We start from the raw sequence: 13,507 nt of genomic DNA on the forward strand, positions 1-13,507 counted from the left end.
CACATGATGAAGTCATGAACCACAATCTGTTAGACATGTTTCAGTCATCTGAAACCATGCTTAACTCTGGGTGAATTTTGGTCACAAGGATTAAGAATGACAAATTCCCTTATTTACAGTCATTCAAGCCATCTGAGCATTACACTCGCGAACATGGCTATTTTTGTACATATTAACAAGAACAATTCCTTAGAGCTCACATATCAAGCTTTTAGTGAAGGGTAGAATTTCAGCGTGTTCAGAAATATAGGAAGGCAATTTCCCAACCTAGAAGTGTTTGTGTATCTGATTCACGAATCACATAGCCATTTACACCCTTAATAAGTCGTGTGCACATACAGAATTTCACAACATAAAAGTGCAGGAACAGGGGGAAATCTTTTACATCTCAGGGTCCAATTACGTATCTTCGTATAAAGCATCCTATTGGAGATAGGATAACTGATTTTAAAAGGTCATTTCTCTGTTTGGTATGCATCCATTGTCTTCTTTATTATTTATTTATTAATTATTATCTATTGGTTTTTCCAAATTATTGCAAATCCATCTGAATTTAATACAATTTCTTAAAAACAATAATCAGGTTTCCCACTCCTGTTACATGCATATTGTCCATCTCTTCCTCCTGTTGCCACATCATCTCTTCTTCCATATCCATTTCTTCCTCGTTTACATCTTGTTGTCTGTTTTGTGTCCATCCATTGCCATGCCATTTAAACCATCGTTACTTTGCGGGATGCGACATAAAACCAAGGATGGAGCCATAGGCAGATGTAGCAGATGGACTTACAGCAGAATTGTGTAGGTTCAACAGAAGCTAATATCCCCCCACATGCAGTTTAGGACATTGCGCTGAATAAACATAAATACAGTGATGGGGATTTTACATTTCCACCTTGTTTGATATTTATTTGAGGAACGGGGCTTTGAGATTACCAAAAAAAAAAGAAAGAAGAGAAAGAGTTCACTCTCGCATACTGGATGACACCCCAAAACAGAGTTTGTGTGAATGACAATACAAAGGATACACTGGTGAAAAAAGGCAAGTAGCTATATAGTTGCTGTATAGTCGGCCCGTTCCTGCACTCTACCCCACAACCTGTCAGGCGGTAGAGGACCCAACCCCCACAGCAGGTTGTCAGGAACGGATAAGACAAGGATAAGTCCTTACCACCTGCTTTTTATTCAATATTTGCAGAGAGGGGCTTGGGAATGCAACCTCTTGGAATAATGGCATTGAGTCTCCATCCATTCCGTCTCTCTCACTTCCTCATGCGTCATCACTACGGGTGCTGAAAAGTGCCCTTTGCCTTTGAGCTCTTTGCTCTCTTACTTTCAATGCTCACCAGGTTCTGGGGGTGGGTGGGTCTGGAATGCTTTCTAAAGACACTGTGTCTGTCCGCTGTCGCCATCCTGGTGCTTCCTCCTCCTCCTCCTATTTCCCAGCTTTCCCCCTCATCTGCCTCTGAGTTGTGACCTCCCTCACACCCCTGTTGTAATTCTGAACGGTCTTCTTCCCTGGAAGGATCAGGCTGGGGAGGCGGCGTCCACCATACCTCCTCTGCCCACTTTCTGACGCAACCCAAGGAATTGTCACTCTCACATGTCAGGTGTGAGATACCCAATGAGATGTGACATTGTCCGTGGAGCCCAATGGATAAGTTCTCTGCTGAATGCAATGCCATGCAGTCCAAATCACAACCTGACCACGGGACATGAGATCAGAACACATAGGGCCAAATTAAATCCAATCACCAAGGCCTACTGGGGAAAAAACCACGTGGATAAACTGGCGTAGCCAACACGGTGTCATCTAGAAGTTGTTAAGACTCCATTAGCTCTGGCCAGTGGAGTCTATGGCGAGGGATGATGGGAGTCTTTCTCCAAATTGCACACCCTTTTCTCCACCAAGAGCAGAGTGTTTGAGCCCGCCCTTACAGCAAGAGATGCTTGCATCTCTACTTTAGGTGATTCCTCATAGCGGATATCTATTTTATTATTTAAGGAGACAGAAAAAGAATAGGACTTGCATAGATCACCCGTGTCTAATCAATACAGAAGAGTGATTCGATGCAGCTCAAGGATGCAGAGTTAGTGCTCCTTTTTTGGAGAAAATGCTCAACGTTTGCCAGGATGGGAGAAATAGGATCCCAAAATATCATTCTATCACTGTGGCTTCCACAGATTTTTTTGGCTTGGTATTACTTCTCAGTGCTTCAACATGGCATCCATTGTATATTATGTGAGACATAACCCTGTAGCGAGTGTGTTAATCTAAAAAACTGTGCCCGAGCTATGATTTTTTTAAAATATATATTTCTGAAGTTATTGCTATTGCTTGCAAAAAAAGGAAAGGGGAGACAAGGAAATAATGCTTCACGGATAGATAGAAAAAAGGAAAGAAATCCACTATATATCTCCAATATACGTGACCAAAATATGTCACAACCATAAAACACTTGCATTTCAGCAGGGACTGGGCATCTGAAAGACCCTTAGAGGTGGGAGCTTTTCACTTGCATATCAGATTAGATCCCTTCCAAATAAAAACGTGCCATGCCAGGGAGGTGCTCACCGGCACAGAGTCCTGGTTTAAAAGATAGATAAAAGAGAACACATTTCTTCAGGTAATGATCTCAGGTCTTCAACAATTCACAGTGACAAAGCAAGGAAAGCTCTCTTTAGGGAGGTTAAAATGCTGAACACCATTTAGAAAAAACCGTTTAAAAAGGAGCACTGAAGAACAGCTGGCTCTGATTGACACCACCACATTTTCTGCATGTTGAGTGAACCCAACCCAATGGAGCCTGTTCTTCTGAATAGCTTCACTGCAGGGCCTGTTGCTTGGCAAGTCTTAAAATTTGAACTTTCTGGGCAGTTGCTAACATTGTCCTTTTCGGTCTACAGTCTTCTTAAAGTGCATAACACGCAAGCATTTTAGCGTTCATCAAGTGCTGTCCACTGCCATTGCCTCCTCTTGCTATTTTTTCTTCTTTTTTTTGGTTCACCTTTTGCTCTAGGAAAAGTATCTTTTATCCCAAAAGGTAGTGGTCATGACCATCCATCTGCATGGACCTGTTTGCTGTGACTTCAGGCATTCCTTACGAGCGGGAGAGTAGCGCCATGTGAAAGGAAGCTGCGCATGGCTCAGTATGTACCAAAACATTTACTGGCAAAAAGATGAAGCCACCAGTTCAGTCAACAACCACGAGCACCACCTGCCAAAGACTAAACACATGATTGAGTAGCAGCTGCGGGAGGTTCTGTTCTTGCCCAACATTAAATATACATTGGAAAACAAAGCATGTAGCAATTTGGCGGTACCAGAAGGCTGATCTCCCTTGGGAGTTTTATCTAGATTTTCTGTCCAGGCTGCTCCTGCTCCTCCACCTGCTCCTCCACAGGCTGCATGTCTTGCACATACACAATAAGTTCAGAGGCCTCTCCCCCCTGGGTGTAGACAGTCACCGTCCCGATCCCTTCCACCTCATCGGAGGAGACCACCAAATGGTGCTGCTCGCCCAGCTCGACGGAAGCTTGCTGCAACGTTTCCTGAATCATCACCGTGTGGTTGGCTGACTGCTCCTCTTCCGTCACCTGCGAGAAAACGGGAGAAGGTTACAAAGGGTTTCTTTGGATGGCGGGGCTGAAATGTTGCTAAAATGAGAGCAAGGAAACCTAGGTGCGAATAAACGACCCAGCCCCGTATTTCATAAATTATTGGTGCTAAAGGAGATTGCAGTATTTGCTTCAGTTAAATAACAGATGAGCTCGTACAGCTAATGGCCCACTAGGGAAGGGATGTGGGTCAGTGGTAGAGCCCTGCTTTGCATGCAAAAAGTCGCAGGAATACTGAACTACTGAAAGACCTAACGGATGTGCATTCATAACCAAAACTTAAGGGTTTCACCGCATGTACAGGCGTTTCATCACTGGCAGGGGGACAGCAGAGCCGAGGCGATGACAGAGGAGTTTGGTTTCCTTATGCACTTTCCCTTTGCTGAATTGTAGCCCATGAGTTTAAGCAGTTGGTAGCCAATCTGTGCCACAAGGGGAATAAAGGCACATCAGCACATTGATAACCACTCAATGGACTAGAAGCAATTCCATACAAAGGAGATGCCTCTGAGCAACAGCGTAGATTAGCCCAGCACCATGGGTCACTTGCCAGAAGGACTGGTCACCATTATTGTCAATTTTTAATCCCACCCACCCAAGGGCCATATTATCCTCAGAAGGACCCCAAGAAAGACTGAAGGAGAGGACATGTCTGATCCAAAGTAGCCTAATGAGGTTCATGGCTGAGCAAGGATCTGAAACAAGGTCACCAGCACATTACTGCATCATCTGGAGAAATAAGTACAATTCCAGTAAGACATTCATGCTGAAGGGAGTGTGTTTTAATAATCACACCCCAACACCTGACACCTTCAGTCCCAGCAAATATTTATTCAGAGTGGTGGGCGCTAAGATGGTCGGCCTTGCAATGGTTATCTTTGCTGTGAGCCACTGTAGGGGGAGAGCAGAGCATGCAATTGATGCAGAGGTTGGTCACCACCATTTCTTCTGTTGGAACTCTTTCTCTGTCCACCTCCTTCCATGGGGCAAGATGGAGGTGGTCTCCCAGAACAATGGCTACTTTCCCAAGGGGAGCAAAAATGAACATTTAATCTACAGCACACAGGTTCAAACACGAAACAAACTCCCTGGGTGTAAAAAAAAAAGGGGGGGGACAATTTTCTCCCAACTGACGATTTTGGATTAAAAACAAGTAACTCAGAACATCTGAGCCCACTTTACTGTGGATTTTCATTCACAGATCTGCAATTGCCAATGCACAGTCTTTTTAAAACAGAACGTTGCGGGAAGGGATCAACTCTCCCCCAAATACAACTTGCAGAGTACCTGCAAACTATATCCACTTAATGCCCGTCAGGACAGCAATGGAAATATCAGATGGCCCAAGGCTCCCTTCATTTGCAGCAAGTATGCTCTCTGAAATAATAATGGTAATAGCAATGAAGCATGAGCATGGGGGAGGCGTAAAACAAAAAGAAAGGGAGCCATCATCATTATTATTTTTCTGGAGGAAAGAAAAAAATGCAATTGCATTGTGCCAAAAGGTTTGTTATATGACACAGCTGTGCTCAACAGAAGGACATTTTATGTGTACATTGATCAGTATATGCCAAGCTGGCTGCGCCATTTAATTGATTTAGGCTGGCTTCTTCTTTTGTTTGGAGAATGAATATCTTTTATTCAGGTTTCGTTTCTGTTTAACTTCATCTGAAGGAGGAAAGACGACAACGACAACACAGGAGTTGGAGCTCTAGTGAAAAAGCCCGACACAACACCTCGCAGTGACAGGCGGCAACCGGTAAGCCATGCAGGCAAAGACACTCTATTGAAAACAACCACCCTTTACTCTCCCTTTGGAGCCCCTGTTTCTAATAAGACTGTGAAGCAGCACAGAACTGGGAACTAGCTGGACCACCGGGGGGGGGGGAGAGGAAAGGCACGCGGTAGCCCAAGGTGGCGCTGTGGGTAAAACCACAGAGTCTAGGGCTTGCTGATCAAAAGGTCGGCGGTTCGAATCCCTGCAACGGGGTGAGCTCCTGTTGTTCGGTCCCAGCTCCTGCCCACCTAGCAGTTTGAAAGCACATCAAAGTGCAAGTAGATAAATAGGGACTGCTCCGGCGGGAAGGTAAACGGCGTTTCCGTGCGCTGCTCTGGTTCGCCAGAAGCAGCTTTGTCATGCTGGCCACATGACCCGGTAGCTGTCTGCGGACAAACGCCGGCTCCCTCAGCCTATAGAGCGAGATGAGCGTCGCAACCCCAGAGTCGGACACAACTGGACCCTTTACCTAGCCCAAGTAAATAAAGATCATTGGGAGAAGCTTTGTGACAGGGCCAAGCTTAGCAGTCTCACTCAACTACATTTCATCATCATCATCATCATTATTGTTGTTGTTGCTGTTGTTGTTGTTGAATTCTGTTGGTGCTGCTTTCCTGATGCATCATGGATAAAACTAGCTTGTTGTGCTGCCTCAACCCAGTCTTGTGCCTCCAAACAAAGGGGGAACAGAGTTCCTGTTTTTCACTTACTGCTTGTGGGAAGGGGAATAATAGAACCACAGAATTGTAGGGTTGGGAGGAATCACAATTGCCATCTAGTCCAACTCCCTGCATTGCAGGAATCTTCTGCCCAACGTGGAGCTCGAACCCACGGCCCTGAGAACAAGGGTCTCACGCTTTACCGACTGAGAAGAAGAGTTTTGGATTTGATATCCCACTTTATCACTACCCTAAGGAGTCTCAAAGTGGCTAACATTCTCCTTTCCCTTCCTCCCCTACAACAAACACCCTGTGAGGTGAATGAGGCTGAGAGACTTCAGAGAAGTGTGACTAGCCCAAGTTCACCCAGCAGCTGCATGTGGAGGAGCGGAGACACGAACCCGGTTCACCAGATTACAAGTCTACCACTCTTAACCACTACACCACACTGGCATGAGCATGAGCTTGGGTTCAAATGAACAGCAAGTCACGCTCTGGCTTATTTTTTGGCATGGCGGCAGCGGGGAACTTCAGGAACTTCTGAGCAGCATGCCTGAACTCGTTGGCCCTAAACCATCCTTTGTTTTAAGCTGTATTTTAACACGAAGTGCAGACATTAACAAGCATGTGAGGATAGTAAAGATAACCAGAATGTACCCATAGGATTGCCATGTGTCCTCTTTTTCCAGGACACATCCTCTTTTTCATGATGAGTGTAAGGGGCAAAACGTACAGAGAGCCCCCTCCCATCCTGAGGAGCAGCTCCTCCACCAGCAGTAGTGCCAGCGGGGAGGGGGAAGAGTCAAGTGAGGAAAGAGAAAGGAGGAGACGGGGCTCTGGCAGCATAGGAGAGCCCCTGCTACACGTGGGAGAGGAAGATAGCGAGGGGGAAAAGGGGGAGAAGGAAAACAGGGAAAGGAGGCCCTTTTCCCCTCTGGTTCCGGAATTACGCAGGAGAAAACGCGGAAGGCGATTTGGCGTGCCCAGACTCTTATGCTGGAAGAAAACGCGGAGCGCGCCATTCCAGGGTTCTGGTTCGGACTAGAAGGATGTATCCTGTATAGCTCTATCACTGTAAATAGACTGCACATAATAAAAGCATGAAAAGGCAAGAACGTACAGAGTCGTTACTCTAGAGTAGTCACAACGCACATCCTGTGACAATGAGAGTCGTCATAGAGATCCATAGTCAAAAGTTGGCAAATGTGTCATCTCTAGAATGTGGCAACTCTAGAAGGTGCAACTGGCAGCAGGTTTTCCTGGCGCACCACTTGTAAGGAAAGTTGGGAGAGAAGTGTGTGTGTGTGCAGGGGGAGAAAACCAGAGGATCAATGGGTCAATCAGAGGATCTCAGCGGGCTTCACGGAGTCTGTCAGCTGCCTACCAAGGTATTGGGCTATCTAAGGCAAGCATTAAGAACTGCACAGATTACACATATATAACAATTTATACTGCTGGATCTAGACAGGTAGCCAAATGAAAACATATATGGCCATTGAAATAGGTACGCAAAACCTCTCTTTCACTGCTGTGTTTGGATCCAAAGAGATTTGTCACTGGTGATGGAATTTCAACGTCTTTTCAGATGGCGGGGGGGGGGGGGCTGTTTAGTTTCCCAGGTGGTATCACAAAACAGGTTTGCAAACACCACACACATTACTCCTAAGGCAACAAGCCTCACTGCCCAGCATTCACCAAGACCTGCAAGCAAGTATATTGTAGCCTGAATGGGATTCGAAATTGGCTTTGTTTACGTTGAGAGCCGCACATAATTTTAAATGCATCTGAGATGCGCAAATAAATAACAAGGAGAGGAAGATAAATAAAAATGCCGCTGACGCGAAAGTGAAATGAAACTAGAATCTCATTTGGCGCAAGGGCGACAAACGGAATGCTTATTCAATTTTATATTCTCCTGAAATGAAAATGGCCAATAAAGAAAGTTAACAGCCTCCCTACCTGCCTTTACCCAGATGTTTTTCATTGGTTTTGTCATTCCAGGAAAAATGATTAACTGCTTTCACTTGTGGCGCTCCTTGTTCGTTCTCTCTCTCTCTCTCTCTCTGGTGGACATCTATCTATAATCCTCTTAGCGTGACAAATTGCTGTATTTCTCAGGTTGGCACACTTCATGTCAGCTCAGCATTTACATGCCCTCTGCTTAGGTCCTATTGGATTGATCCACTGGGGGCCATCTCTCCCAAAATGCTCTTTTTTCCCCTTTATCCCTCTAATAAGGGAGTCAATGAGATAACAGCAGCTACCAAGCCAAAAGGAGATGCCCTTCCATTTTTTTTCTTCTGGCAGCACCTACATTCTTTTCCATTGCTACCTGAAGCATCCTCCTTGCTTCCTGGCAAGAGCTTTATGCCCAATCTATTTGTGTGTGACCACGCGCACATGTGGTGCCGGGTACCTGGAAGTGGTACCCAGAAATGGGGAGCACCCTGGAGATCCCTTCTGGCTTGCAAGCAGTCCCACCCCAGAGCCCAAAGAGAACCTCAAAAGGGCAGTTTCTGCATGTGCTTTAGGGGGGAGTGAGGGGCACGTGAGGCTCATCCACCTGGGAAGGTAGCCCGTCTAGGAGAAGGAAAACTCTGATCCTAAAACTCCACTGCTTTGCAGGATATCTTCAGGAGAAGAAAAGGCTAAGGAGTAAACCCTACACAAATCCGGAGTGGAGTCCCTAAGGTGGTTGGATGGCGCCTGGTATGCCTTCTTCCAGCAACTCCTGCAGCCAAGCTGCTGCCAAATGTCTTGCTCTGCTTTCCTTTGAGCCACATCAGCAAGGTCGAGAGGGGGACCTCCATACACACTGCCGAGGCTTGCACCCCGGGGGAGGTCACTTGGGTGTTGCAAATGCAGTAGATTGACTTCACCCCTGGAGTCACACTCCATTGTCTCTCAAGAAAGATGAATGCCAACAACTTTCAATCTTAGTTACAGGTAGGTAGCCGTGTTGGTCTGACGTAGTCGAAATAAAAAATAAAAAAAATTGTTCCAGTAGCACCTCAGAGACCAACTAAGTTTGTCATTGGTATGAGCTTTTGTGTGCATGCACATGAAAGCTCATACCAATGACAAACTTAGTTGGTCTCTAGGGTATCTAATATGTCAAGATCAAGCATTGTTAAGAATGATTTTACAATATGACACCTGAATGAAGCAGTCTCCTGTCTTTTGTGTTACATTTATGAAAGTTATTTAATAGTGGAACCTGGACACCATTTCTTTGGTTTCTTACACATAGCCCCTTACTACTAGATGTACCTGCTCACGTTTCAACAACGTATTTCAGGAAGCCGAGGATCAAGCAACAAAGAATAGTTGGGGCATTTATTTCGCTCAACTTAATTGAGATTCTGCAAGGCTAGCCAATGAATTGTTCAAGTCCTCAGCTAGTTTGGTTCTCTCGCGCTGCCAAAGCGATTCCCCAAGTCATCACTTCTCCTGAGCAGGGACACCCTGGGGGACGCGGTGGAATAGAAAGGAGACTACAAGGAAGAGGTGAGGAGTGGGAAGGAGCAGAAGCAGCCATGCAATTTTTGCAAATGGTTCTGGCCCACTTGAAACCCTGTACCATTGTTACTCAGTTCTTAAAATGTAAAAGGTAAAGGACTCCTGGATGGTTAAATTCGACTATGGGGTGCGGCACTCATCTCGCTTCAGGCTGAGGGAGCCAGCCTTTGTACGCAAACAACTTTTCTGGGTCACGTGGCCAGCATGACTAAACTGCTTCTGGCGCAACGGGACACCATGACGAGTGCCAGAGCATATGGAAATGCCGTTTACCTTCCTGCCGCAGTAGTACCCATTTATCTACTTGCACAGGTGTGTTTTCGAACTACTAGGCTGACAGTGTGAGGTAGGCCAGTCACCCCATCTCCATGAACAGGGGAGCCTCGTGCTGCTTGCAGTGGCTGCTGGAACTGGTGCCCCCAGCCAACACAAGCAATATACAATGAGCACCCCCAAAGGCGAGGGAGAATAGGTGGAAGATCATGCCAAGAGTATTTAGAGTATAGTCATTTTCATCTGTCACAGAAGCAATGCTAGTTGTTGCTCAGCAGTTGGACTGTAGGCCTAGCTTTGCTGAAACCAAAGGGGCTGGGGGGGGGCATCACACTACTCCATAGCTCTGAGGTGCAACAGGATTATGGCTCAGGCCTTTCAGCAATCCTTGAGCTTTATACTAGTCTAGCTTCTCAACATTTGATAAGGACTCACTGGAATATGATTCCCCCCACTCTTGATCTTCTGCATATATAAATATATTTGCTTTATCATATGCTTCTATCCCCCCACTTTTTTACACAAAAAATGATTAGCATAACGCCACCAACACAAAGATTCAAAATAAAAGCTGCAAAGGAAATCATTCGGCAATTAACACAAGAATTTATCTCACAGGGTGTCTACACAGAATAAAAGCTAACAATATATAAAAAGGACTCAATGCCTTATGCAAGTATCTGAAAACATACAATTTTATTGAAATGTGTTTTTATGAGCAAACCACGATATTAAGGTTATTTATGAATAATGAAAGTCCTCATTATAAAAAAGGGGTGAGAAGGAAGCCTCATACTACCATTAGAAAGCTATTTTTTTTTCTTCCCGACTCCAACAAAATCCTACAGATCAAATAAGTCCCCAGCAGAACCTCTGCAACCCCACTGCCTCCAATAGCTTGCAGATTGCTACCTCATTACAGGATGACACTCAGAAGTGGAATAGAATGCAGGTCAGTTTTCTCAACTCTCTTGCCTAGAGGCCAACTTAAACAGCCACTTTTGCCACAATGTGGGAACCTATCTCTGGAAGAAATGTAGCTACTCTGAACCAAGCAAGCCAGGAGGCAAATGGCACATGGTTTCATGAGACTGCAACCACCTCAGTATTCTTGTGGGGGGTTGCAAGTTTGAGAGTGCGGCCCCTGTGTCAAAATCACTCCTATTCGTAGAATGCCCAAATGTGTGGGGGAGAATGATGCTCCAAGCTTTCCCCCACCTGCAACATGCAAGGACTTTGAATGTAGCGAATGAGAAAGGGAAGAAGTTTCCAAGATCAGCGATGCCTCCAACCTTTCACCCCCCCATCATGAGCTGGAACCGTCCTGGGAAAAAATTGCATGCCTGATGTCTCTTTCACATGAGCTGCTAGTTGCGCAATGCACTAGCATAATAGGCTCGCAATAAATATTTTGACGTCATCTTTCGAAACCAGCCCTTTTTCTCCCCACAACTTTATATACAGGAATAATGAAGTTGATTACATTCTGTTTTGGGCAGAGAATTCACACATTCCGTAATGCCGAATCCAGAAACAAATGTGGTTCAAGGTAGCGCTGCAAGGACGGCCTAGTATTGAGCTGTCTGGCTAAACAGCTGTGGTCTCCAGAAGCTTAGAAATATTAACTATTTATTTGCATACAACAAATAGCCAAAGGTATCACTCCTTCTGTCTAATGCGCGCGCACACACACAAACACACAGACACACACAGAGGAAAGAGTTTTGACCTGCTTCACGACAGTAACAGTTCCTGGGGCCATGGCAACGACAGAGGCGACGGCAGCTGCATCGTGGGGCTCCGAGCCCAGCTCTATGATTTGTTGCAGGAAGTTCACAGCCGTGGGGTCAAGTCGCCCCCCTAATCGGAGAGAATGTCAATATGAGAACCAGGCCGGCATCAAAAGTAACACAAACTTGCCAATCTTCGCTTCTGTTCAAACTCATCTCCTTTTGCTTACGTTTCCGCCGCTGCACATCCCGCCATGCCATTGCAGCGAGAACTTCCCCCGCTCACCCCTCGTTCAAATCCCTCTTCGTATTCTTCCCTAGTTCCATATAGAATCCTGTCTTCTCCCCTCACCACTGGTCTGGACATATGCTTAGAAGCAAGCTCCGCTGGTGGCACTGAGTTTGCTTTGGAGTGATAAGAGCTTACGCCCTAATAAACTGGTCAGCCTCCAAGGTGCCAAATCTTTTGTTCCATTTATCTTTGGTGACCTCAGTAAGTCATCAAATCCGACTGAACGGGCTGCACTGCTGTCACCTGACAGCATCGGGCCCAAACCTGGCAGCTATAGGCTGACATTGCCTGGAGCGGGCTTCTGCCTGCCCCCCAACCCCACCTCACCCTCTTCACCAGGCATTAGTGCGGTTCGGACTGCTCTGCCAGTTCCTTTTCAATGTTAGAGCAGAAGCAACCCGCCTCTGTGCTGTCCCCAGTTGCTTCAAGTCTTTGCAGGATTTGGGAAGAAGCTGTGTTGGTGGCAGCAGGCTCCAGCCAATATGCGTTTCTTTCCCAGAGTTGCTCCGGACTTGGCAACTTTGATGAAACAAAACAATACGCTCACTATTGAAGCCACTTTTGTTGACAACGTAATGCTGGTGTAATACTGGAACAGAAAGTACCAGTTCAAATGCCCTCTTGACCATGAATCTCTCTGGGTGGCCCTAGGTTAGCTACTCTCTCTTGTTGTTACTCTACATTTGCAACTCGTACTGTCTTACCATGCAAGGATTACTGAGCTAATATACGGGGACTCGTTTTGAATGCTCAGCATTTATACACTGCTTTTGCGAAATGCTTGTTTCTCCTTAAAGATAACGTTTTACCATTCTCCGAGGTATATCGCAGGTCCTGTAGAGCAGCAACTGCGGCCTGAGTTCCTTGCATATCTTCGGCTTCCGTGATATGGAGATACTGTGTTTCTTCAGGAATTTCTCCTTTGGGCTGCAAAAAGAGCCAGTGATCGGTGATCAAAGGGAATTAACTGGCAGAAGCACATCACAAAGATGCCAAACAGCTATTGCAGTAAAACTATCGAGGAAGCACCGTATTAAGTCCATTCATTCTGAAAATTACATGCATGAATTTTACATGTATCTGAAGAAGTGTGCATGCACACAAAAGCTCATACCAATGACAAACTTAGTTGGTCTCTAAGGTGCTGCTGGAAGGAATTTTTTTATGCATGATTCTTACAGTCACACCGATAGTTGGAACTAATTTTCAAATTATCATTAATTCATAATTTACACTTCTTACGTACTCTGAAACCTTTATCTTATTTACCTTTGCAGTAGCTTGGGATGAATAAAATATCCACTTTCCAAACGGGGAAGCTAAGGCTGCGATCCAATGCACGCTTTCCTGGGGTAAGTCCTACGGAAGGCAGTAGGACTTACTTCTGAGAAAACATGCATAGGATTGCACATCACAGCTAAAAAACAACACTTTCTTCAAGCAGGGTGGATAAAAATCAATGATTTTTTTAAAAAAATCAAAAAAATCGGATTTTTTTGATTTAAATCGGATTTTTTTGATTTAAATCGATTTTTTTGATTTAAATTGGATTTTTTTTTTGAGGAAAACATATTACCATCCAAAGGTTATTCCATCATGAAATAAAGATTAGTTTTTTAATTTTGTAGTATAAGGTTGT

At 45.2% G+C, this 13,507-nt stretch overlaps 1 protein-coding gene across 5 annotated transcripts in view; it reads right to left on the reverse strand.

The window, feature by feature from the left end:
- Positions 1–477: 477 nt before the first annotated feature.
- ZFAT (zinc finger and AT-hook domain containing) overlaps positions 478–13,507 on the reverse strand; it is a 104,178-nt gene continuing 91,148 nt past the window's right edge. For all 5 annotated transcript variants that reach the window (XM_088675986.1, XM_088675988.1, XM_088675987.1 and 2 more), the window contains 3 exons: positions 12,678–12,795; positions 11,576–11,706; positions 478–3,597 (listed from right to left, as the gene is read on the reverse strand). In XM_088675986.1, coding sequence (XP_088532112.1) covers positions 3,355–3,597; positions 11,576–11,706; positions 12,678–12,795 — 492 coding nt within the window. In that variant the 3' untranslated portion in view covers positions 478–3,354. The remainder of the gene's footprint in view (positions 3,598–11,575; positions 11,707–12,677; positions 12,796–13,507) is intronic.

Source organism: Zootoca vivipara, chromosome 8 (genome assembly GCF_965207765.1).
Source record: "Zootoca vivipara chromosome 8, rZooViv2.hap1.1, whole genome shotgun sequence".
NCBI classification, from domain to species: Eukaryota; Metazoa; Chordata; class Lepidosauria; order Squamata; family Lacertidae; genus Zootoca; species Zootoca vivipara.